General features: G+C 41.0%; 1 protein-coding gene and 1 long non-coding RNA gene across 3 annotated transcripts; one reads left to right on the forward strand and one right to left on the reverse strand.

Annotated features, from left to right (window-relative positions):
• Positions 1-71: 71 nt before the first annotated feature.
• Positions 72-8,659, reverse strand: PKMYT1 (protein kinase, membrane associated tyrosine/threonine 1). 2 transcript variants are annotated; one of them, XM_007499145.3, is made up of 8 exons: positions 8,340-8,659; positions 6,061-6,428; positions 3,820-4,313; positions 2,784-2,890; positions 2,272-2,444; positions 2,011-2,168; positions 574-672; positions 72-372 (listed from the first exon to the last, which is right to left on the reverse strand). In XM_007499145.3, exons 2-8 carry the CDS (start codon positions 6,409-6,411, stop codon positions 267-269), a joined length of 1,488 nt encoding a protein of 495 aa, XP_007499207.1. In that variant the 5' UTR covers positions 6,412-6,428; positions 8,340-8,659; the 3' UTR covers positions 72-266. The 2 variants fall into 2 exon arrangements, with proteins under 2 accessions (XP_007499207.1, XP_003341737.1); XM_003341689.4 differs by lacking the exon at positions 8,340-8,659 and adding an exon at positions 7,485-8,305.
• Positions 8,660-8,754: 95 nt separating this feature from the next.
• LOC130455532 (uncharacterized) lies at positions 8,755-20,293 on the forward strand. Its single transcript, XR_008913560.1, has 2 exons — positions 8,755-15,759; positions 18,909-20,293. It is a non-coding gene; the product is annotated as an uncharacterized LOC130455532 (long non-coding RNA).
• The last annotated feature ends 6,622 nt before the right edge of the window (positions 20,294-26,915 follow it).

Consider the following 26,915-nt stretch of genomic DNA (forward strand, 5'->3'; position numbering starts at 1 on the left):
CAGGAAATTGTTTTGGGGTAGGAGGTGTCACTCCTTAAAGATCATATTACAAGAATATCTAAGAGCCCCCCAAGATTCAAATAGTTTTTATTTGACTATGCCATTTCCAAAATTTACAGAAGGGATCCTAGAAGAGAAAACTGCCCCCCTCCCCAAACTTTGGAAAGCATAGACCTATATACAGAAGTGCCCCCAAAAGTAAAGAGAGCCCTGGAGTAAGGAATAAGGATAAAAAGATTAAAAACAGACTAGGGTTTGGTTGGGGCTCAGTTGGGGTCAAGTGAGTCCTCAAAGAGGCTGAGGAGGTTTCGGGGCTCAAAGGAAGGACCCTGGGGCAGCTCCGGGCTGATGCCACTTAAGTCCAGGGGGTCCCTGTAGGCAAGAAGATGAAGAAAAGAGTGAAGGCCAAAATTCATTCCACCAACTAGTCCCACTGTCTCACCTTGCATCAAGGATGCCTTACCCAGAATCTAAGGATTCACTTCTTTTCTTTTGACTACTCTCATCTCCCAGTCTAACTCTCTCCCAGGTTGGATCCTCCCTTCCCCCTATTCAGACTCCAGTACTCCTCACCTTATTCTCCGTCCACCTCTGACATCAGGGGAACCATTTCGAGGGGTAGAAGTACCCCCAGGGGAGCGGGCTAGGATCATTGCTGGAGACAGTGGGGGGCTGTTGGGAACAGATGAACAAAATAGGAAAGGGGGTCTGAAGAGTACAATAGAGAACATTTCCTTGAAAGACATCAGATTCTAGAAGAGAAGCACAAGGCTAGTTCTATAGCAGTTCTTAACTTTTTTGTGTCATGGACTCCTTTAGTTATCTTGTGAAGTATATGGACCCTTTATCAAAATAATGTTATTACATTCATAAAATACACAGTATTGCAATGGATTTCAAATACATTTAAGTACATTTATCAAAATATTTTTTAAAACAAGCTCATAAACCTCAGGTTAAGTGAACTTTGTAAATTTAATCTGTTTAACCACTAATAAAATCAGCAATATGTTCATATAGAAAAAAATTCATATAGAAAAAAATTTTAAATTGATGAGAAAAGGGGTTAATATAGTCCTTACTCCAGGTGAACAGGCATATACTTGTAGATTGTACATGCTGGGAATTGTCTTCCTTTAACAGTTTACTCTTGTGTTATTTTCTAACCAATAGATACCTCCCCCTTATTCCATCTGCTACTAGTCAATATTAGCTTATTTTTTATTCTGGAGTCTTCAGCTCCAGAAAGTGCTTGGACAAATGTTTGCTTCTTTTGTCTAGATATTTAGAATGTTTTAAGATTAGCTGTGAGGGGGAGGGGCAGCTAGGTGGTTCAGTAGATTGAGAGTCAGGCCTAGAGATGGGAGGTCCTAGGTTCAAATCTGGCCTCAGATACTTCCTAGCCGTGTGACCCTGGGCAAGTCACTTAACCCAACCACACCCACCCTTGTTGCCTAGCTTTTAACAACTCTTCTGCCTTGAAACCAATACACAGTATTGATTTTAAGATGGAAGGTAAGGGTTAAAAAAAACAAAACAGCTGTACCATATCAGATGCTATCAAATATATTAGATAATAATAGTATGTGTAGGATAAACATACTATTTTCAGTGTGAAAATATTTTAAACTTAGTTCTATAAGATTAGGTAAAACAAATCAGTCCTCTACTTGATCACATCTGTTTCTATATATTGAACAAGAGAGAAGTGTGAAACAAACAGGAATTTTACATAAGATTTAGTACAACATTGTAAAACCCTGATCCTAACCTATAGTTTGGAATGGGGTACTGCTATCACTGCTTATGCCCTACAAGGCATGTGATGGAAGCTTCCCAGTGAGAGTGGAATGTCAGAAATATCAACTACAACCTGACATAGTCTAGTCAATAAGCATTTGTTAAATGCCTACTACTTGCCAGGCTCTGGATAGGAAGGCCCAAAGTCCAGATTTAGATGGATTTCCCAGGAAGTTTTAAGGCCCCACCCCCGAGTCTGAGATGCCTTACCCCAAGCTGTCATCCTCCCAGTCACTGGAGATGCTGCTGTCTAGAAGGAGGCTGGAGAGTGGGGAGCTGGGGGGCGTGGCTGGAGGGCCCAAGGGGCGGAGCCAGCTGGCCGGGTGAGCCAAGGTGTGCCATAGCCAGCATAGCAGAGAAAGGAAACTCTATAGGAAAAGGTGAAATCATGAAGGTGAAAACCCTAAAGCAGAACTTTTCAAGGAATGGTACTCAGAAACGTTGGTAGAAGGTGCAGTTTATGGGACGTACTTGCCACAAGGCTCGACCTCGACTCAGGACCTCATTGACCATGCCTTCCAGGGGCCCCCAGTGCCTCAGCTTCCTTATGACCTCCAGGGCCAGCAGGGATTCAGCTGTGGCACGCTTCTTGGGGTCTGGTTCTAGCATCATGATAAGGACAGAGCGCAGCTCGGAGGACAGGCCTATGAATGAAATTAGGGATAAACTTGCCTGCTTCTCAAAAGCTCCTTCTCCCAGACCTCAAGTATGATTCTTCCAAGTACCCAAGATGGACTTTCCTTTAACACCTAACACAACTTGCTCCCAGAACTAGAACTCAATTACTCCGTGCTCCACTTTTGCAGCACTGATATAAATGGTTGGTATTTTTTTATTCCCCCAGCCTTCCTGATAGCAAAGAACCTAGATATAACCTCTCTATCTACCCTGGAATTCAAGTTAAACCCCTTTTTCAGAACTCTAAAAGGATATCTTGCTGGCTCAGTGCCTCTTGCCATTCTTCCTCTTCTACCCCTACTCACCAGCAGTGAATTCAGGGGGCAGATAGCCTCTCCGGAGTTGCTGCCAGCCCTCCCCACCACGGGGCAGCTCCATGTTGCAGGCGACTTCCAGAATGGTAAGGCCCAAGCTGGGAAAAAGAGAATTGATCCAAAGAAATTAACTTCCTTGTATTATAGCCTAGGATGAAGTATCTCCATTTATCCCCAAAAGCACAAGGGGGGAATGGCAGTTTCTATAATACTATACTATATATACATACACACACACACACATATGCTGCATAAAGCAACAGAAGGTTTCAGCATTTGTATTGAAAAACTTTTCATTTTGTAAAAGCCTAAAAAATTATTAGTAGGGCAGGGGATAGGGTGGGATTACTGAAGTTCCTGGGAATGGTTACTCCTTGGACCTTTTCTCTAGAGGGCTTGACATATAGAAATCTAGACATGCCATTTCTTAACATAGCCTGGAATCAAAGGCAACTGACTCCTCCAGAATTCTAAAGGGTCTTTCAGGGCAGCTTGTTGCTTTTTAACAGCCTGTAAAGTCCTCAAACAGAATGGAGGAGGAAATTCTGCCTTCAGATATATGCTGTACCTAATGGTGACCTGAAGAGAGAGAAACTCCACACTGATCAGGAGTCTACTTTTAGGGACCTCCACAAAGTGATATTATTCCTTCCGGCCATTCCCAAGTCAGTTTTATTATTCCTTTATCCATAGACATTTTAATTTTTCACTAAGATTCTTACTTATCTGTAGTAAAATTTACTTCAGGCTCCAGAAACATGAACCTGTGTTCTTCTGCATGATTTGGGTAACCCTATCCAGATTTCTTAGGGATAACATTCATCTAGAGATCAATCATCTTGAGTCAGAAATCCCTTCCAAAACTTCTCCTAGGAATAAATATCATCTGTTTTCTTTGAGAACCCTAGCCTGTTCCCCAAGATAGGTTAAAATGTCTATGAACTACTCCTACTAGTCTCCACACAACTCCTCTCCCCACCTCTTCCCTATCCCAATTCCTAAAGTTGATTCTTATCCTCCTCCTTACCTGAACACGTCTGCAGCTGTCCCATAGCAACCTTGTAGCAGCTCAGGAGCCATATAACGGGGATCACCCTCTTGGGCCTCACCAGGCCCAGCAGTCCCCAGCTCCACCAACAGTCCAAAGTCTCCCAACTTGCAGCGGCCTCGAGGCCCCAAGAAGATGTTAGCTGGCTTGACGTCCAAGTGTGCCAGTCCATGGCTGTGTAGGTGTGCCAAGGCCAGTAATGTGTCCCGAAGATAACCCCAAACCTGGGCCTCAGGTAGGCCAGACCCCCGAGCCTCACAGTGTTGTTGTAGATTGGGCCCACACAGCTCTGTCTGCAAATACAGGAGCCCACCCTCTTCCCAAGCTCTCTCCAGACGTACACAACGGGGATGCCGCCCCACTTTTTCATGACCCCCAACTTCTGCCAACTTGAGGGCCCGGTCCTGAGGACCCCGGAATGGGGAGACTGAACGTTTCACAGCATAGAGACGGCCATCTTCCTTGGAGCGAACCTAGAAAGAAGGTGGCAGGTAGGACACTTAAGATATTGCCAACTCCGGAGAGGGAAGAGTTTACAATTGAGCCTAATACCCATCAACTACGGGAAGACATGACTAACTTCAGGGAAGAAGGAAATAACATCAGTATAATACTAGTGTATTACAAGCTTAGGGAAAAATAAATTAGACATGGCTGGGTCAGAAAATTATGTAAAAGAATCTAAGAAAAATATTGAGGGTAGGAAAGGAACCAGCTAAACCCTATGATATGAATGTTCTCAGGTAGGGAAAGATTTAATAGTGAAACAGTGTGTTTATGAAAATGGATCTTTTGTTATCAACTTGGGGGATGACAAATTATGCTAGATCAAATATTAATTTTTTTTAGGGCATGGGAATATTGTAATTTTTTAACATTTAAATTTAATAATGTATTTATTTGTTCCTCAGACCAGGGGAATAGAAGTTAACTAAATGATTGCCTAGTATTATGAAGAACACAAGTTACTCTTGCCATCAGGAGACTTTCTTTTCTTTCTTTAAATCCTTATCTTCTGTGTTAGAGTCAATATTGTGTATTGGTTCCAAGGCAGAAGAGCAGTAAGGGCTAGACAATGGGGGTTAAGTAACTTGCCCAGGGTCACACAATTAAGAAGCATCTGAGGCCAGATATGAATCCCATCTTTAGGCCTGACTCTCAATTCACCTAGATGCCCCCATCAGGAGGCTTTCTAATTAGCTAAGAATAAACCTGGCATTGAGGAATAGACCAGTATGTTCCATTCTCTCAGCCAAGATAAGTAACCTTGAAAATCAATTTTGTGGATTTGGGGGGAATTGAAAATATTATCCCCATCTGGGGACTATAAAGAAGCAACTACACCAGGAGAGAATATTGTGACCATGTTAGGAAGGAATACAGATAGAACAATTTAGGAAGCTAGATGTTACAAATCTAGGACAAAGTAGGTTTCTTTTAGCTCAGGGGCTAACTACTTCCTTAATCCTACCAGTTATTAGTTACTAGATACTCTCCCTCTTTAAATATTCCTAGAGTATTTTGTCTCATTTCTCCTTTGCCCCTTCATTCCCTACCTCATATTCTACTTTTCTGTGTACCTGTCATACCATCCTAGAATGGGCAAGAACTGTTTGTTTTATATCTTTAAATTCTCAGTACCTAGCATATTACCTTATATATAATATGTGCATAAAATGAAGTGAATTCCACACATTTCTGAGTATGTTATCCCTGAATTTATATGTTCACTTTTGCCTCTGAAAAAAATCCTAAAAAATGTGATTTTTTGTTTTGGTATATGTCGAGACATGAGATAGAAGGGAAAAAAAGTGTGAGTCAGAAATGGGCACCAAGATGTGTTAGCATCATCAGGAAAAGTGGAGTAGTTATTTAGGGATTATATGTAGATAGTAGATTTCTAAACTCTAGGAGCTAAACAAGAGAAGGGATTAAGAAGATCCAGGAACTCAGAGTCTAAGTTTCGGGAGTTGGATCATTAGGAAATTTTTTTAACATTGTGAAAGGAAAAAGCCCTGGATAGAAAGTCAAGAACTGTGAAAAGAACCTTTATCAAGTTTCATTTGAAAAAACTAGTCCCAAGCAGCTGACTTTTAAGATCTGCAATTTAGGGACTCAAAGTATGAACAAAAAAGTAGGGGTCAAAGGTTTTAAGAGTTATTAAAAAGAAAAGAATGGAGTTCAATTATGGGACCCAGGAATTCCTATCCTCCCACTTACCTTGAAGACCTCCCCAAAGGAACCCCGTCCCAATCTCCCAAGCCTCTGGAAACTCTGCTGGAAGAAAGACTCAGGCCGGTCTGGATCATAGCCACGGCTCTGCAATGCTCCTGGGGGCCCACCCCGGAATGAAACTCCTCTGGGTCGGGGTTGGCTCCAGCCTGGGGTACGAGGGGGAAAGAAACGACTGACAGAACCACTCCCCTTGGCAGGGGGCCTTGGGGGGAGGCTTCGATTCAGGCCCCCAGGCCTCTTAAGTGAGAAGCCAGGCTCAGCATGACGAAAGTATGCAGGAACAGGCACAGGAGTACCACTCAGGGGTGGAGGGGCCCCTTCTGTTGGAACTGGCATGACCAGCACAGCTGACCCTAGAAAACAAAGAAAACATGTTAAAAACTACTAAAAGTAGGTTAAATTATCATGAAAAATAGCTTACAAATCACAAAATCTTCAGTTTCCCCACGGTCTAAGATGAAATTATTTCAGCATTCAAGACTTCCCAAAATCTGACACCAGTTTACATTTCCAGTCATTTCTCATGATACTACACTTCTGGTTTTCTATATTTCAAATAACTCATACTATTCATCATTCTTCCAACCTTCATGCATTTGCTGATACTACCCCTATTATCTCTAGAATGCAACCTCTCCACATCTCTGCATGTGGAAATTCTTAACCCTCTTTCAAAACCCAACTCAAGGGGCCCTTCATGAAATTTTCCCCACTCTCCCAGCTAAAAATGATTCCCACCTACCCAACCCTAAATGTCTAAAGTCACTGTATCTGACCCCTCATTTCCACTCAATCACATTCCAATTTATAGATATCCATGTATGTGTCTTTTCTTCTACTAGACTGGAGGGACTAGAAATATGTCAGTGATGCTTTTTTGTATCCCCAGTAACAAGCACAGATTCTTGAAATTGTAACTACTTAAGAGTAAATGTTTTGCTAAAATGAAGTAATAATGGGGCAGCTAGATAGCTCAGTGGATTGAGAGCCAGGCCTAGGGACAAGAGGTTCTGGGTTCAAATCTAGACTGGAACACTTCCTACCTAGTGTGACTCTGGGCAATCACCTGATCCCCATTGCCTAGCCCTTACCTCTCCTTCAAAAAGGACACACGGTATTGATTCTTAAGATGGAAGGCAAGGGTTCTTTTTTTAAGAAAGAAAGTAATAAGCCTAGATCACAGCACAGGGCAGACTGAAGAAAAAGATCCTACCAACACATAAACACATAGACAGACACAGTGAGCAAAATAAGTCCAAATAGCTTCTAGTGATGATTATTCCATCACGGGTGCTTTCTGCAATCAGGTTACAAAACTGGGCTCAGACCAAGTAAAGCCTGATAAACCGCTTCAAAACCAGTCCTTCCCTCCTCTCCATCAAAGGAGACAAATTCCACCATATTCCTACCTGTCTTCTAGGTCTTTGAAATCTTGACAAACCAAATGCTATAAAGGTAGATGGTTAAAAGGTGACACGTTCCTTAGAAGGTAAAGTTCTACAATTAAAATAATAGTTCACAAAACGAAGGGGATTTTGGTGCAAGGGACTACTATTCCTGGAGGACGTAAAGTCTGTCATTTAGGTGCGGGTAAAATAGAGAGAGTACAGAGTTATTTACTGGGAAGAAGTTCTGTCGTCTGATAAGCTGTCGTTGATTTAGTGTGCGAGTCTTATGTAGGGAGAAGGCCTGCCAGCCAGGGAGAAGTAAGGAATGAGGAAGGGACAGGCTTCGGGTCCTCCAAGATAGGGAAAAAAGGGACTATGTCTCGGAGGTCAAGGAAGTGTCCTTTTGGAAAGTAAGTAAGGGCTTCCAGAGGAGGAAGTGGGGAAGGGCTGGAGGGGGAGGGGAGCAGAGCGGTGGGGGGAGAAAGGAAGCAAGGTAATGGGGAAGGGGAGCAGAGCCACGGAGGTTTGGGGGAAGAGCTATCAAGAAAGTAAGCAGGAAATGATGTTTGGTCAAGGAGGGAAGGGCAAAGGAGGAGTTGAGGGAAGAAGGGATGACTAGCAGGGGAAGGGCTGGGGTCCTGAAGGAAAATTGTTAAAACGAGGGAAGGGAAGAGGAGGGGCCGAGGAAGGAAGAGCAGCCAGGGAGAGGAGGGGCCAGGCCAGGAGATGGGGAATGAGGAGCTGTCAAGAAGGGGATGGGGCTTCGGGGGCGGGGTAGAGGGAAGACAGTCCCGGGGAGGAAGAGCTGTCAGGGAGAGGAAGGGACTGCGGAGGAGTTGCGTATGGCAGGCACTGGGAGGAGCGAATTCGCAGTACCTGGGGCTCGGGAGGCCAGGGCTGGGGCTGTTACCGAAGGTCAGGGGTCTCCTCAGGGTCAAGGGTCAGACGCTCGCCACCAGGTGGGGCTCGGGCTCCTGCTCCGGTAGCCCCGGATGAGCCGGTTCGGCACGGGGCCAGCCTTCAGGGTCGCGCGCAGCGGAGGAGGGAGGGGAGAAAGGATAGGGGGAGGGTCCGGACGTCGGCTGGCTGGTCCCAAACTGGAGCGCGCGAGGGGTAGGTAGAATTGGGAGGGGCCCATATGCGCGCGGCGCCTTCTCGCGCCAAAAATTCCAAATGAACCTCGTGAGCCCCGCCCTGGAATGCCTCCAGCCCAGCCTCCGTATGATGAATTCACCAATGAGAGGCGTCGCTTCTAACCCTGTTCCCTATTTCGCCCCGCCCACATAGGCTGGTGTTGCCTTAGATTCCGCCCACCCGCTCCCTTGGACGACGTCAGCGAAGCCGCGGGGTGGACCTGGCAGCTGTGAAGCCCCACCTACTGTGCGTCCTGGAAGAAGCCCTGCAGGTCTCGTCCTGGGCGTAGCACGTGCTGCTACCTCCGCTGTCCTCAGCTAGCCACGTGAGAACTCTGGAAAGTCCGAAAGTCCCGGAATCTGAAAGCTCCCTGTCTAGTGCCGGCCACGCGGAATCCCCACGGTAGTAGACTAGAGGTTATCTAGTCTCCGCCTGAAGACCTAAAATGAAGAGGAACCGACTCTATCCCGGGGCAGTTCTTTGCACTTTGGGACAGCTCTAATCCTTAGGAAGTTTGACCCGACATCAAAGCTAAAATTGTTGCTCTCACCTTCCACTCCATTGTTCCGAGGCCTACCTTACCTTCCTAGTCAGAGGCAAAGGTATCAAAGTGGATGTAGTAGTGCTGGGCCTGGAGTCAGGAAGAGCTAAATTCAAATTCAGCCTCAAGACACTTCCTAGTTGTGTGACGATAGGCTGACTCTCTTGAACCCCATTTGGGGTTTACTTGGTAAAGATACTGAAATGGTTTGCCATTTCCTTCACCAGCTCACTTTATAGGTGAGGCTAACAGTTAAGCTACTTACCCAGGGTCATAGAGCTAGGAAGTGTCTGAAGCCAGATCTGAATGTAAGAGGAGTCATCCTGTCTCCAGGTCCAGCAATCTATCTATTGTGCCACCTAGCTGCCCCCAAAATACTCTAAAGGGTGTCCCTAAGAGTCTTTGTACAGTTTAAAGTTACAAAAACTTTAACAGTTTGTGATATTTTTAATATTATCCAGATTCTCCTTGAAGACTTACTGAGAAGGGGAATCCATTACTCCTCCCCCCCCCCCCCCCCAGGGTAGCTCACTCTACTTTTTGAGTGGCTCTAATTTTAAGAGGGGTCAAAAAGACTGAACAACAACAAAGTCTGTTAAACTTTTACCTAATCCCAAACCTAAATCTTCCTCTCAGCTTCCACCCCCATTGCTTGGGTTTCAACCCTCTGGAGCCAAGCAGAGAATGCCTAATTTTTCATCCACCACTGTCCTTTTAATACAGCTATTTTTCATTATCATTTAGAATTGAAAGGAATCCCAGGAATCAATTAGTCCAACTTGTACTCAAACAAGTTTCCTCTACAAAATAACCCAATCAAGCCTATCTTCCAACTAATCTTCACTGGCAATGGTTTCTCTTCTCATCATTCCTGTCACCTCCAGCTTGTCAATTGCCCTGTGGAATGTAATCAGTGTTAATAAGGTTGGATCTTTTTCTCCCACTAACCTAGTTACTCCCTTTCCTGACCTCAGCATTCTTACCTTCAGAACTATGTACTCAGGAAGCAGAGTATAGTGACTTGTCATCTGAAACAGGCTACTTTAAAAAGACAAATTGCTTGGTTAAGAGAGCCATAAAGAAGTAGGAAGACAGTCATGCTGAAGTGCCTCGAAACAGCACCAGAGGGACATATCTTGTACAGTAGCAGACTCCAAGAACTTTGGACAGAGATCTGCTAGAGCCCAGCCAGATAAGTAAAGAGAGCCAGCCACCTTGGACCAAGCAGTCAGGACTTTGTAGGAAACATCTTCTGGTGGCATGACCAGTGCCTGCATCATGAGCTTGTAAATCCCTAGTGATGGAAGCTGAAGGAGATTTTACTAAAGTGGTTTTATTCATCTCCTTGAGATTTTGGCTGTGGGCAAGGTAAACTCAAACCATTAATGGGTCACTGCACAGGAGTTCCTGAAGAGATGGTGTCCTCTTTTCTGGGGAAGTGAAGCAGCCATCTGGGAAGTCTCGCTACTGTATTTTTTAGCCTCTTTCTATTTCAGTAAATATACCAAAACTATAATGTACTAAATGTCTTTTATCTTTAGGTCACATGAAGTGGGATAGAGATAAAATTAGTAATGGGAAACAAGGCATGAGCTATATTTGGAGGTTTTTCCCAAATCTTAAACATCTGATTAGGGATGAAATATAAGCTGAAATTCTGAAATAGATTTTTGAAACATTATATTCAGATAATTTTGCATTTTTAAAACCTCAACCAAACTGAAAGGAATCTAGATCAATGTTGAAGGGCATGCATTTCTGTATTATACAAGGAAGAAGCCTCCTAGACTTGGCACACATGAAGACTAGACATTTTGCAGCATCTCCTTTATACATGGATACTCTGTACCCTACTTACCTTTACACAGTGGAATCAAACCCCCCCATTTCAGTAAGATGTGATACCCAGTACTGAACATGGTATTTCACAGTCTGATCAATGTAAAGTACAAAGAAACTATCCTCTCCCTAGTTCTGAGCATTATAGCTCTCAATGAGTTTAGAATTGCATTACATCTTTGGCATAAAGCATAGAGTGCTGGTCTTGGAGTTGGGAAGACCTGAGTTTAAGTCCTGCCAAAGAAACTTACCAGTTATGTCACATGTCCCTAAATCTCTCTCAGAATTAGTTTGCTCATCTATAAAATAGATATAGTAATAATACCTAACTCTAAGGGTTGTTATGAGGATTAAATAAGATAACAAACATAAAGGACTTTGCAAACTTTTCTAGGTGGTGCAGTGGGGTGTATGGGATATTCAGAGAGGACTAGCACCTCTGGTGAGAAGGCTTGCCCAGCCTTTTTCAGGCTGCTCATCTACCAAGCTTTCTTGTGGCTCCAAGAAGCTGTAGCATTGAGCAATGGTCATTTCCCAACTAAAACCTTCTAGGCAGACAGACTAACTCAGGTTGAGGATAACCAGTAGGCCTCAAACCCATCAATGACTAGAGAGAATGTCTACCCCAAGTATGTGAAGACTTGCCCTAGCAGAATGAATTGATGAGAACAATTTGTTCCAATGGCCATGAAGGCAACTGAAACAGGTATCATGGTGTCTAGAGCTTTGTTAGACATGGAAAATGCCAAGGCCATCTGCTGCATCCCCAGCCATCACCAGTTGTCCTGACTTTTGTCTTGCCTGGACTTTGATGACTCTGAAACAGAATGAGGCTGACAATATTTTGCAACTCTGTCTCTCTTAAATCCAATCCTCTTTCAAGTCAAGATATCACCCATTAGTGATATCATTGGTCCTCTTTCAAAACTGTAGCAGTCCACCCCTATCTAGGGACAAGGGAAACAGTATGTACAGAGTGGCTTAGAAGAGAGCATGCTCAGTCTTGTGCATGGCTAGGAAAGCCTCTGACCCTTGACCCCAGCTTCCCCCAGGTTAGGCTGGAAAACAGGTTTCTTTCATCTACCTCTCCCACCTGGGACCTGGCTTTTTGGCCAGGCACTTTCTCACTCTCTTTTCTCTATCATGTTTCCGACCTGTGTGGTATTAATTGTGGATCTCAGGATGGATCATGCCTCTTCGACATCCTAAAGATTGGGGTTATGCTGTGGTCCTATTATAGTCAATAAGGCCTGGTTTCTGACTCATTTCTGCCACCTCATATCTATAACTTGGCTCCACCATGCCCCTCGGGGTATCCAAAACTTCTATCCTTTTTCTATCTTCCTACCTTGAGGCATCTCGCAGGTTTGGGGAGCCTCAAAAACAAAGGACCAACAATAATGAGGTGGTGCAGTGGTTAGAGGATAGGCCTGAAGTCAGGAACATTGCTCTTCTTGAGTTCAAATTTAACCTCAGACACTCATTAATTTGGTTACCCTGGGCTAGCCCTGTTAGCCTCAGCTTCTTCATCTATAAAATGCTGGAGAAGGAAATGGCAGATTGCTCCAGAATCTTTGTCAAGAAAACTCTAAATTGGGCCATAAAAGAATCAGGCACTACTGAACAACAACAAAAAAGTTGTCATTTTTATTATCATTTATCATTATATTTAGCTTTTAGTCCTCAAAAACTCTCAGATCACAAATTCATTTCTGTCTATACCTCTTCCATTCTGTCCTTGTGGACCTGACTTCCTGAGTTCAGGTATAAAACTTATATATTATCCATACTAAATGCCATCAGTCCGACATTTTAGCTTGTTGAGACCTTTTTGGATCCTGACTCTGTCATCTAGTGTGTTAGCAGTTCCTGTCAGTTCCATGTCATTTGCAAATTTAATAAGCATTCTATTTATTCCTTCTTCTGAATCATTTGACAAAACCGTTAAGATTGCATAAGGCTAAGGACTGATTCCAGGGACACTCCACTAGAGGGCTCTCCTCCAAACTTGCAGACTAATGACTATCCTTTCCGTCCAATGATTCAATTAGTTCTGTATCCACCTTACTGTATTATCTTCTGAAATGACACCTTATAATATTTATCTTCCACAAAGACAGCAAAAGGGAAGGATTTTGTCAAATATTTTGTTGAGATTAAAATATATTCCATTCAATCAGTCAGTTAGAAAATATTTATTAAGGACCTACAATAAGGCAGCATGGTGCTAAGAGATACAAAAAGAGGAAAAAGAACCCTTGCCCTTAAGAAGCTCACAATATAAGGGGGGAGACAGCAAATATATACAAACATGTTACATATAGGATAATTATGTAAGTATTAACAGAGCAAACACAAAAGGGATTGGGGAAAGTTTCCTGTAGAAGGTGAAAATTTAGTTGGGATTTAAAGGAAACCAGGGAAGCCAGAATACATAGGGAAGGAGGAATAGCATTCTAGATTTGTAGAATAGCCAGAGGAAATGCCCAGATCCAAGAGATGGAGTGTCTGGTTTACAGAAGAGCAAGGAAGTCAGTGTCCCTGGATCAGAGTGTATATGGTGGAGAGTGAGGTTTCATGTATCCACCATGGCCAAAGAATTCATTACCTACATTACTAGCTGGGTGACCCTAGGCGAGTCACAACCCTCTTAGCCTGTTTCTTCATCTATAAAATGAACTAGAGAAGGAAATGGCAAACTACTCCAGTATCTTTGCCAAGAAGACTCCAACTGGGGTTATAAAGAGTCAGATACCATAATATAGTATAACAAGTTATTATTATTATCATTATCATTGTTTGAGTCAGTCTGTTGGTGATGAACCTTTCTGTCTTTATCTAGATTGATCCTTTAGATAATAAGTCTGTTTCTGGGCTCATTCCTGAAGCTTTTTCAGCAGGCTAGATCCTTCCCAACCTTGAGCTCTACTGGCATTGTCTTTGGTCATCTCTGTCCTACCAAGAGGAATTAGAACAGGTCCCTTTAGGGATTTATAGGGAAGACATAGATAAAAGTCCTCAAAGATAAGAGACCAGGAATGGAACTTGATCTGCTGGGAGAACCCACACTTATAAGGTCCAAGATCTCTTGGTATACCAAAACTCTCTAGGAATCCCATCACAAAAAGGAAATAAAATTTAAGTTTGACATAACTCAACCTTGATGAAGACATGTTTGTTCTTAGTGATCGCTACCTGCCTATCTAAATGATCACAAACCATGTTCTAAGATTCTCCTAGGAATCAGCCAAGCTCATTGGTCTATAGTGTGAAGGTTCTACCCCCTCACCACATGCCCTGGGTCACCTGAACATCCTGGCCTAGTGAAACACAAGGACACTTGATGAGTGAAGTCATAAAAACAACCTGAACTCTCAGAAGGGGCAATGTGAGGGAAAGGATGACTGACAGTCATCTTTCCGGCCATCTTTCGGAGGGATGCTGATTATATATATGTGAATGGCAGGTTTTTGGTTTGTTTTATCAGCTAACCGATCACTCTTTGCTCCTTGCCTAGATCTTGGAACAAGGCCTAGAGCTTGCTCCACTTTCCTAATATCCCTGGGATAACGCTGCCTGCCCCTTATGAACACTTCTCCTTTGTGGGTGAAACTCAGCAATAGGAATGTGTCCTGGTCCAGCAGCAACAAGAGGAATTGTGAATTTAGAGGGGGTGTTTTAGGGGAAGTAGCAGAAAGAGGGTTGAAAGCAGGAAAAGAACAGCTATAGTCCAGGCACTGGGCAAAGTACAAATATCTCAATTGATCCTCACACCAACCCTGAGAAGTAGATGCTATTTTGCTCCCCATTTTACAGTTGAGGAAATTGAGGCAGACAGAAGTAAGTGATTTGCCCAAGGCCACCAGGTTAGTAAGTGACTGAGATCAAATTTGAACTCAGTTCTTCCTGACTCCAGGTCCAGTATTTTATCTCCCATACTACCTAGATGCCAGGAAAGAGCCTTAAAGAAGGACCTTGGGTCTTGCTCTGTGCTCTGCTACTAACAAGTTGTATAACTTTCCTCAAGTCCCTTTAACTCCCTCTAGGCCTATTTCCCCATCTGCAATATAGGAGGGATGAACTGATTATATAATTTCTAAGGTCCACTGTAGCTTTAATAGTCTATGCTCTATACACTAAGATATCTTTTGTCTCTAACATTCTCTATTCAATGTTCTAGATCAAGGACCCTTCCTCACCTTTTTTTGAATTATGGACCCCTTTGCCAATCTGGTGAAACTTATTGCACCTTTCTTAAGAGTGTTCATTTTTTATATTCATAATGAAAGAAAATGTTCATTTCAAGTAGAGGTAAGTGAAAAGAAGGATGCAATTTTTCCCATCCAATTTCCCAGTGTCCCTTGGGAGTGCATGGATCCCAGATTTGGAAATTCTGGATGATGAAGGGATTGGAAAAAATAACAGAAAAAGTGGGAGAGGATATGCTTAGAGCAATCAGGACAAATCTAGAAGTCATCCCTGTCCTGTAGGGGTTAATAGAAAGCCCATCCTGTGCCCTCCATGAAGCCCTCCCTAACAGAGTGAATAAATTCCCTTGGTATCCACCCTGCCCAAACAGCACACACCCTTCCCCTCATCCCTCTGGCTGGACAGGGGCCCTTTATTTCATTTGCACAGTGAGGGATTGTTGAGTTTCCTCTTGGTTCACTTCCAGTGTGTGAGGGAGCTTTCTGTCTCTGTGTATCAATGTTCTTCTTTTGATTGCAAAGTCCACAGGGCAGAGACCATGCTTGTTTAATCGCTGTTTTATATGGGGCATAGGTAAGTAGCTGCTGCAGTTTGCAGTAAAAATACCTGCATGATCATAATTGAGAAGAAATTGCTTATGTCCTTATTTTTATGTCCCTATTATGTTCCCAATTCTGCACTAAGCTTTTTTTGGGATACAGAGATAAGATAAGTGGCTCACAGAGTATCAAAGAATAGAAGACTGAACAAATCAGGGTCATGAGAAAGGTAAAGGCAAAGTCCTGAGGAGATTGGGGAAGAGAGGGGAGGGAGATTTAAAGGATGAAATCGGATCATGGAAGACTCCAAGGAGGAGGTAACTTTTGAAAATGAGTGTGATTTCACCAAGTAGAGATGAGATTAAGCAGGGTTTTTCAAGCCTAGTAAGAGCAGACTAGAAGCAGCAAAGGCTGGGTGGGATATCTCTACTTAAGACTCCAAAGGGAGAAAGAATAGGGAGAGTGGAGTGTTAAAGAGCTCCAAGACAGACCAAAGACCAATATCGTTCACTGAACAGCTTTAATTAGAGAGGGCTGACAGAGTTTTGTCAAACATCCAGGAAAGGTGGAAGAATATAAACATGGATGAAAGGTCTTAGATGGCTCTCTACAAGCTGCTTCCAATCTACCCTTTTAGCCTTCTCTCATATCATGGATCCTCATGTATGTTATGTTCCAGCCAGGTAGATGATTTTCCCTTTCCTAAGCACATCCCAGGGTCTCCCACCTGCAGTAAATATGTAAATACATGATATAAAATTTAATCTTAAAATCTAAATAATCCAGAACAAGTTGTTTGTTTTGTTTTGCCATAATTACTTTTAGGGTCAGATTGAATTTCTAGTCTAGGGCTATTGTTTGTTAGTCTTGATTTTGTTATTCAGTCTTGTCTGACTCTGTGACCCCATTTGGAGTTTTTTGGACAAAGATCCTGGAGCCATTTTGCATTTCCTCTTCCAGGTCCTTTTATAGATGAGGAAACTGAGGCCAATAGGGTTGTGACTTGCCCAGGGTCACCCAGCTAGTAAGTTTCTGAGGTCAGATTTGAACTCAGGAAGAGGAATCTTCTAGACTCCAAGTTTGGCACTCTATCTACTTAGAAGAGAGGCTGATCCCCAAAGGGATGAATAGAATGTTCAGAAGGTTCTGATAAGAGACATGGCTGGGTAACTGGAGACTATTTTATTTGGATACAGTGAGAGATGTAGTTGGAAGAATAAGGATCAAAGAGAATCACCTCAGGGGCAGCTAGGGGACTTTAGTGGATAGGAGCCAAGGCTAGAGACAGAAAGTCCTGGGTTCAAATTTGACCTCAGAGACTCCTAGCTATGTGACCCTAGGCAAGTCACTTAACCCCAGTAGCCTAGCCCTAACTACTCTTCTGCCTTGAAGCCAGTACTTAGGATTGATTCTAAAACAGAAGGTAAAGGTTTAAAAAAAGAGAGAATCATATTAGCTAAAATTTTTAGAATGCTTTGTTACTTATACTACACTTTTCTCATAATAGTCCTGAGTTCACAAACATAGTTATGCCCATTTTGCAGATAAGCTAACTGATGATAACGTGAAAAAGACCATAAGAATCATCTTGTCCTATGATTCTCAAACTTTTTGGCCTCAGAACTTCTTTATATTTTTAAAATAATTAAGGACCCTCCAAAGAACTTTTATTTTGTGTGTTATATCTATAGATATTTATTGGATTCTAAATGAAAACATCTTTATACTCTTATAAAAGCAATTTGACCTCACAGTGACTACCCCCAGGGTCCTTAGATCACATTTTGAGAAACAATGTACTAGTTCAACCCCTTTAATTTATAGATGAGAAATCTGTGACCAAAAAATGATGTGAGTGACTCATTGAAGGTCATACAGAGAATATTGAAACAGAGCCAAGATTCAAATCCAGGTACTCTGGCTCTTGCTCCAGTGTTTGTCTCTCTTTACTGTCCTCCCACTGGATGACCAGAGAGTTGAGGTATCACCTATAAAGAGGCACTTGGACTAGTTGGTCTCTATATTTCCTTTTTAGTTCTGACCCTGTGATTCTATGTTCTATTTTATGTTCTGCTAACTCTTCTAACTCAATTCTGTATTCCAAGGTTTCCTCCAGCTCTACAGTTTTATGATTCTATACCTTCTGTATTGGATTTGAAGTCATTGAGAAATTAAAACAACTCTGAGTTACCACTGCACACCTATCAGATTGGCCAATAAAGATAGTAAAGGAAAACAATAAATGTTGGAGGGGATATGGCAAAATTGGGACATTGATGTATTTCTGGTGGAATTGTGAATTTATCCAACCATTCTAGAGGACAATTTGGAATTATGCCCAAAGGGCTATAAAACAATGCATACCATTTGATCCAGTAATCCCACTACTAGGCCTGTATTGCTGGGGGCCATCAGACCATGACTCCTTGACAGAGTCACACATGGTAGCTGGGGAGACCACAGAGTGGTCCTTGGCAAGATGTGACTGCCCACTCTATCCCCTTTTACATGACCTCTTTCATCAATGCCCTTTAGCTATGAATTGACATGATTATTATTCCCCCTAGTCTCAAAAGAAATAATGCAAGAGCAAAACACACATACCCTTATTCCCCAAAACATCACCAAAACATCAGACCCTCAAACCCAATCCCAAAAGACTATCATGGGTTAACTCTTACTTAGGTACATAATTCCCAGCAAAATTACAGTTACAGGCCAAGCCCAAAACTTTCTCATGAAGCCAGCACACAAATCAATCATAGAGGCTCATACAATAAGTACAAGTACATCAAGCTTCAATATGCCTCAGTGACTCAACTTCACAAACCAGTAACTTGCCAGTGGGAAACTCTCTAGTAAGAATCCTGAGAAATGACCAGTCTAAATTTGAATTATGTTCCCAGTATCCCTCAACTTTAATGATATAATTGTTGAATTGTCTTTTAAGAACTTCTGATTAATTATTCCATTTTATTAAAAGCAATAAGTAATTTTCCTTGATTGTTTGTAAGCTCAAAACTTCTCACAGGGTAATGAGAAAATTAAGCCACCTGTGATGAAATCATTTATCTTGTATGCTGTCTGTAATCACAATATAAGAATATAGAATGTTAATCAAGTGATTTGTTAAAAGTTAATGTATCACTTTTCTAATTATCTCTCTTTGAACATGTGTGTTAGGTAATACAATCTGCATGCCAAGAGAATGGATATAAAAATAAATCCCAAGCCTGAGAATGGCAGAGCAGCTATCAGATGCAAAGCAATCCCATGTCCTAATGATTAAGCTGTCTTCCATTTGTTATTTATTTTGACTGATCATTCACCACCAGTCAGGAACCCCTGGAGTCCTGAGTGAGGCTGGACCCCGCCCGTGCCACTGTATTCCAGATATTAAAAAAAGGGGGGACAAATTGTGGTATATGTTGGTGATGGAATACTATTGTGCTAAAAGGAATAATAAAGTGGAGGAATTCCATGGAGACTGGAACAACCTCCAGGAAGTGATGCAGAGTGAAAGGAGCAGAACCAGGAAAACATTATACACAGAGACTGATACACTGTGGTACAATCGAAGGTGATGGACTTCTCCATTAGTATCAATGCAATTTCCCTGAACAATCTGCAGGGATCTAAAAAAAATACTACCCACAAGCAGAGGATAAACTGTGGGAGTAAAAACACCGATGAAAAGCAACTGCTTGACTACAGGGTTGGAGGAGATAAGACTGAGGAGAGACTCTAAATGAACACTATAATGCAAATTCCAACAACAGGGAAATGGGTTCGAGTCAAGAACACATGTGATAACCAGTGGAATCGTGCGTAGGCTATGGGAGAGGGAAAGGTGGGGGGGAGGAAAAGAAAATGTTTTTTTTTTTTTTCCAGTGAATAATGTATGAAAACGACCAAATAAAATAATGTTAAAAAAAGGGGGGGGGGGGGGAATGGCCTATTTGTACAAAAATATTTATAACAGTTTTTTTTTTTTTGTGATGGCAAAGAATTGGAAATTGAGGGGATAGCCATCATTTGGAAAATGGCTGAGCAAATTATGGCATGTGATGGTGATGGAATACTATTGTGCTGTAAGGAATGATGGCCAGCATGGTTTCAGAAAGATCTGGAAAGACCTTCATGGACTGATACAGAGTGAAATAAACAGAACCAGGAGAACATTGTGCACAGTAAAAGCAATACTGTGGAACTATCCAACGATTGAGGACAATTCTGAGGGATTTATAGAAAAGAATGCTTTCTATCTCCAGAGAAAAAACTATTGGACAAGAAATGCAGATGAAAACCTGCAAAAAAATTTTTTACTTGTTTATTTGGGGTTTTAGTTTTATAAGATTATTCACTTAAAAATGAATAATATGAAAGTGCTTTGCATGATAATACATGTATAATCCAGATCGAGTGCTTGTCAGCTCTGGGAGGGGGGAGGAAGGAGGGAAACAATTTGGATCATGTAACTTCCAAAAACTTATGTAGAAATTTGTTGTTACATGTAATTGTTAAAAAAATTAAATTAAAAAGTAATTGAGAATCAGATCTGATTCATATCCTAGCTCTGCTATTTACTACCTTTGTGATATTGAGCAAGTCCCTTAACCTCTCTAGGCTTCAGTATAATTGCTAAAATGAAGAGGATGAACTCAGAAGCTTCCAATTGCTTAATCTATTTATCTTCCTTAAAATGGTGATAAGAATTTCCACAGCATTAGAGTATAACAGTTTCACTTAGCTATTCCTCAACCCCGGGGCCCTTGGGTTGTTTCTATTTTGGGGTATTATATATAGCACAGCTATTTGTACTGACATCCTTGTCCAATGCCTCATCATGGTATAGAAGTGACTCTGGATTTTCAAAGATTTTACAAGTGGAGAACAAGTTGGGGCAGGTACTGCCAAGCTGGAAAGAGTTCTGGTCTCCACTCAGCAGCTATCCTCCAAGGAAGAAGAGTCTAGCTAAGTAGGGAGGGGCGAATCAGCATCCCTGGAGGGAGGGAGGACTAGTGATGAATTTCTTTTGACATAGGGACAACTCCTGAAGATCAGCTACTCAACCTTGGGAAGGCCCACTCTTCTAATATATACCTGTACAAATAGGTTTTGTTCATTTTTTAATTGTTTTCTTCAGATAGAACCTGAAGATGTCTGGAAGATACTTTAAAGAGCATCTAGTTAAATCTACTCATTTTACACATGGGGAAATTGAAGTTCTAACAAGATGAAGTGACTTGCCAAAAGGTGTGCCTTGCATCAGTGGCAGAGCCAGATTTGGAACAGTTTTCCTAACCTACAGGCCAACTTTCTTTCTACTACACCCTGCTCAAATCAAAAACATGGCTCTTGAATCTGCAATTTTACCAGCAGCAATGGGTATACTTATTTCTCCACAATGTCAACCATAATCTGGTTTTGCTTTTTTAAATTCATTTTTACCTCATTAATGGAGGTGAGAGAGTGAGAACTTCAGTTGGTTTTGTTTGTTTGTCTTTTAAACCCTTACCTTCCTTCTTAGAATTAATCCTGTGCATTGGTTCCAAGGCAGAAGAATGGTAAAGGCTAGGTGATGAGAGTCCAGTGACTTGCACAGGGTCACAGTGTAACTGCCTGCAGCCACAAATTAATATATTCGTGGGTGGACACTTAGGGAGGAAAGTTAGAAACTGAGGGAAAATGGGTGAAGGGGATAGAGAGAGAGAGGGAACATAATAAAGGAAGAAAGACTCAAAGACAAAGAGTTGAACAACATGGGCTCCAGTTTGCATGCTCCTCTGATGGTGGAGAGAACTACATGTGTCCCCGATCTTTTATTGGAGAATCAAGGAATGGGTGATGGGAGGTAGTTAATGAACATGTGACATGGCATAGGATTTGACATTGGCTCAATTGAAACTACAAGATCAAAGAGGAGGAGGTTAATCAAACCTGTGACCTGGTAGGAAATCTGGTCTGTCCCCACAGGAGCTAAGACCTTGGGGCAGCTAATGTCCTTCCTAGGAATTCTCCTGACCTTTGAATTGTAGGTTTGGAGAGTGGTCTGAATAAATAGAGTACCGATTAAATACAATGATCAAGAAATAATATGCCCATGAGTCTGGTACATGAGCATATAGGTTACAATATTAATACATCAATAATTCTTTCAAGATTAGAATATACCTGGGATGCCACACACACAGCAAGGAGGTATCTGAGGCTGATTTAAACAAAGGACCTCTAATCTCTATCCAGTCACTATAATATATCACTAATATATTAGCAATTCTTTACTTACACTCCAGATAAATATTTTTTAGATGTTTCTTCTTTTGAGAATTGTTACTCAAGATCCTTTGTCCATCCATTCCAAGGAAGACTGGGTATTGCCACTGTATATTTTTGGTAGGGTTGCTGACACAGATATCACATATAAATAATAACATCTCACATTGCATACATATCATTATCCCCATTTTATAGATGGAGGAAAGGTTAAATCACATGCTCTGAGTCACATAACTGGGATTTGAATACAATCTTGCTTATTTCAAATCTGTCCAGTTTCCTTTCCAATATGCTTTACTAAATCTCATAAACATTATATCTGTGGAACTAACCTTCTTTTCAAGTGTGTGCAAGCATGCCCACATACAAACACCCTCCACACACACACACATCCCACCCCCACCCCACCCTGTTGCTTTGGAAGGAAAAAGGCCCAAATGAGTGTCAGCTTCCTTTCACAGGCTGTGATAAAGAGATCCATTCTCCAGAAAGGTTCTGTCCTCTAATCAATTCAGATTGGAGGCAAACGCAGTCACTGAGACAAACACAAGTTTTCAACTCTCATAAATCGTCTCCATAAAGCCCCAAAAGAAGTGACTTCCAAAGTTCCAAACAAAGATCTGTTGCCTTATAAACTCAGCAGCTCAAACTGATCAAGGAAAGTCCCTTGAACTCCATTTCCTGGTAACATATTGTTTTGCTTAATAGCCTGCTTCGCAGGAACCAATCAATGAAGCAGGGTGGTGTATCCATATATGTAGGAATGTGATTAATGAATATTTCTGTTGAATCAAGTCCTTGGATTTTCTAGTTATGGCAACATGTAGCCTGCAGATAGTAATACTTGAATGTTTTCCAATGTAATTATTAGTAAGAAACAACAAATATTTCAGAGAAACATGGGATTATTTAAATGAACTGAAACAAAGAGAAGAAACCAAAAGAAAAATAGATATATCTATACACACACAACACATTAAATGAAAAAAAACACTAAAATGAAGCTAAATTCTGAGCAAATGTAATAGCCAATCAGTCCCATGGAGCAGATAATGAAGCATACAGATCTCTTCCCCACAGACACAAAGTACAAAAGTAACAGAATGTTGCATATGTTATTTAGACAAAGTCACAATCTGTTTTCATTTAATTCTTTTCTTTGTTTCAAGGGAGGGTTCAGTTCCTGAATGGTAAAAGGGATAGAGTTATACTAAGAAATATATAAAAACAAAATAATTCTTATTTTAAAAGATAATTACTTGATTACATGGTTCAATGTGGATATGATTGGTGATGTAGACTCTAAACAATCACCCTAGTGCAAATGTCAATAATATGGAAATAGGTCTTGACACATGTAAAACCCAATGGAACTGCTCATTGGCTATGGGAGAGAGGTGGGAGGAGGGGAGGGAAAGAACATGAATCTTGTAAACATGGAAAAATATTCTAAATTAAATACATTTTAAAAAAAGATTAATTACAATTGATGGCATTTCTAACACTTTGGAAAATAGGAAGGGATCAAGGACATAAACGAATGAATGAATGAATCAATCAATGTCCATCCATCAACAAATGAATGAAAAAGCATTCATTAATCTTGCATTGTGGGAAGGCAGAGGATACAAATACAAAAGCAAAGGAAATAGCACTTTGAAAGAGTTTAAATTTTAATGGTAAGACTGACCCACCTAAGGCAGGGGTGGCTAGGGAGGTATATACTGGCCTAGAAAGTTTGGGGAAGCTGGGTATGGCCATCCTTAGAACTGACAAACACACACCATCCAGGAACAATGGCGTACTTAATTTGATCTCTAATGGATCATGATTCCTGAACTGACCTTGCAAAAGAACAGGGTAGACTGGCAAAGACATCTCTCAACCTGTACCTCAGAGAGGGTTAGGGTTAACCCAATTACCTACTGATATTGATATAATTCACTCCAGAGATGAGGGTTAGGGACAATGAACAGAAGAGTCGGAGTTGTGTTCAGTATTTGGAAAATTTTAACAATGACAGCAGTCCAAAAGTGGTACCAGTAATCCTGTTATTAGTGGTCTTCAACCAGACTTTGGATGACCACTCATCTCTGATGTTATAGAGGGAAGTGCTATTCAGGTAGGGGGTTGGAACCTGAGGTCCTTCCAACTCTGAAAGTCTTAATTTTATGATTCATAGAATCATGCATTTTAAAAATATGTGTATGGGGGGGAAGCTAGGTGGTTAAGTGGAGAAAGGAGGTCCTGGGTTCAAATTTGGCCTCAGACATTTCTGGTTGACCTTGGGCAAATCACAACCTCCATTGCCTAACCCTTGCCACTCTTTTGCCTTAGAACCAATATATAGTATTGTTTCTAAGATGGAAGGTAAGGGTTTCTAATATATATGTATATATATAATTTTCATTGAACATGCTATAATTCTTATTTTTGTTAATATTTTAAAATGTTACATTTTTCTTCTCAAGAACTTTTCTTGTGTCCCTGAGACAAAACTTTACTTGATCGTGATGAATAAGTCTTTTGAGGCATCCTTGTACTTTATTTGCTCTAATTTTATTTACCATTTTTGCATCTATATTCATAAAGAAAGACTGCCCTCTAATTTTCTTTTTCAGTAGTGTCTTTGTCAGGTTTTGGAATCAAGACCACATTTTCCTCTTAAAAAAAGTCAGGCAGTACTCCATCTTTTCCTATGTTTAGAAACAATTTGTGTAACATAGAGATTATTTGTGTTTTTTTTGGAAAAAAAATCCCATGCAAGCAGAACTAGGCCCAGTAGGGGGAAGCTATAGAGAGGCAGATTTTGGCTCTGCTATGAGGGAAAACAATGTCCAGTTATGGATTGGTAAGATAATCAGTTCATCACTAGAGGACATTGACGAAAGGCTAAATGATTATTTGTTGGATATGTTGTGAAAGGGTATAAAATTATAATGTTTTAGGTGATAATCAGTCTAGTTATCTGTGAGGGTTCTTCCAAATCAAGGAGTTTTTGGAAATGTCTTCCCAGGGCTTTGTTTATATGGGTGGAGATAGGGAAAGGAAAAAGGGGAAAGAGAAACAAGAGTATAAATGTATTACCCAAATGGTACATTGTTTTTAATCCTTCTCATCTCTTTATCCATTCTAATTTTTTGTACCTTCAGTTTCCTCTCTTTTAAAAAATTCAACTAATTCTGATATTTTTTATTAATTTGTTTTTTAAAAAACAAAGCTTTTAAAAAAATGATAATAGATGTATAACCCAGATAAAATTGTTTGCAGCTCCAGGAGAGGGTAGCAAAGGGAGGAAGGGAGACAATTTGGATCATATCACTTTGGAAAACTTATGTGGAAATTTGTTATTACATGTAATTGACAAAAAAATACAATATCTTTATAAAATAAAAAAAATGCAGCTTTATTTATAATGGACATAGCAGTGATGTGGCTTCAAGGACAAGTTTTAAGTCTTGGCTTTTCCTCTTATCAGCTGTGTAACCTTGAATAAGTCATTTATTCTCTTTTGGTCTCATCTCTTTATCTGTAAAAAGAACAGGTTGAACTAGATGACCTCTGAAGTCCTAGCTCCAAGATGTATGAACTAATTTAAATTTCACATCTTCAGAGGCAACTAGCCTGCTACCACAATAAATAGAGACCAGACCTGGAGATAGGATACCCTGGGTTCAAATTCGGCTACAAAGACTTCCTAGCTGTGTGACCCTGGGTAAGTCACTTACCCCAAAGTGCCCAGCCCTTACCTCTCTTCTGCCTTAGAAGGCAGAAAGAAAGTAAGGGTTAAACTTTTTTTTTACAACTTTAGACCTTACTTTCCTTCTCTGTCAAAGAGGGAAAATAGCATTGCCAGATCCTTGTCAGCAAGAATGAATAATAAATCCCTTGATGAGGTTGCATGTGTCTGAATTCTCAGTATTTAGAGTTATAATTTTGTAAAATACAGTCATTGGGTCTAGCCCAAAGGAAATAATGCAGTTTGAATAAAACCACTGCTTCAAATCATACTAACGACATTACCTTTCCTATGTGTCACAAGGACTTATGTATGTAAAAACATATTGCAAACTAGATGTATTTTGGAAACTTATGAACCACAATACAAATACAAAATAATAATTGCACTGAGAGATATCTTTGTTCCACATGTACACAAAACCAAAATTAATTATCACTATTATCATCAATTGAAGGCAACAGGTATTTGATTTGAAGGTCTATAGAAAATAAATTAAGAAGGGGAGAAAAAGCAATTCTTCACCCAAGCATTAGAAAGTATTTGCGAAATAAGTCAGGTGTGAAAGATTTGCAAGGCAAAGGGCGATAAAAGAATGTCTACCCTTTGATCCAGCCATAGCACTGCTGGGTTGGTACCCCAAAGAGATAATGGACAAAAAGACTTGTACAAAAATATTCATAGCTGCCCTCTTTGTGGTGGCCAAAAATTGGAAAATGAGGGGATGCCCATCAATTGGGGAATGGCTGAACAAATTGTGGTATATGTTGGTGATGGAATACTATTGTGCTCAAAGGAATAATAAAGTGGAGGATTTCCATGTGAACTGGAACAACCTCCAGGAAGTGATGCAGAGCGAGAGGAGCAGAACCAGGAGAACATTGTACACAGAGACAAACACACTGTGGTATAATCGAATATAATGGACTACTCCATTAGTGGTGGTGTAATGTCCCTGCACAATCTGCAGGGATCAAGGAGAAAAAAACACTATCCAAAAGCAGAGGACAAACTGAGGGAATAGAAACACCGAGGAAAAGCAACTGCCTGACTACAATGGCTGAGGGGACATGACAGAGGAAAGACTCGGAGCGAACACTCTGATGCAAATACTAACAACATGGCAATGGGTTCAAGTCAAGAACACATATGATACCAGTGGAATCACGTGT

Source organism: Monodelphis domestica, chromosome 7 (genome assembly GCF_027887165.1).
Source record: "Monodelphis domestica isolate mMonDom1 chromosome 7, mMonDom1.pri, whole genome shotgun sequence".
In the NCBI taxonomy this organism is placed as follows: Eukaryota; Metazoa; Chordata; class Mammalia; order Didelphimorphia; family Didelphidae; genus Monodelphis; species Monodelphis domestica.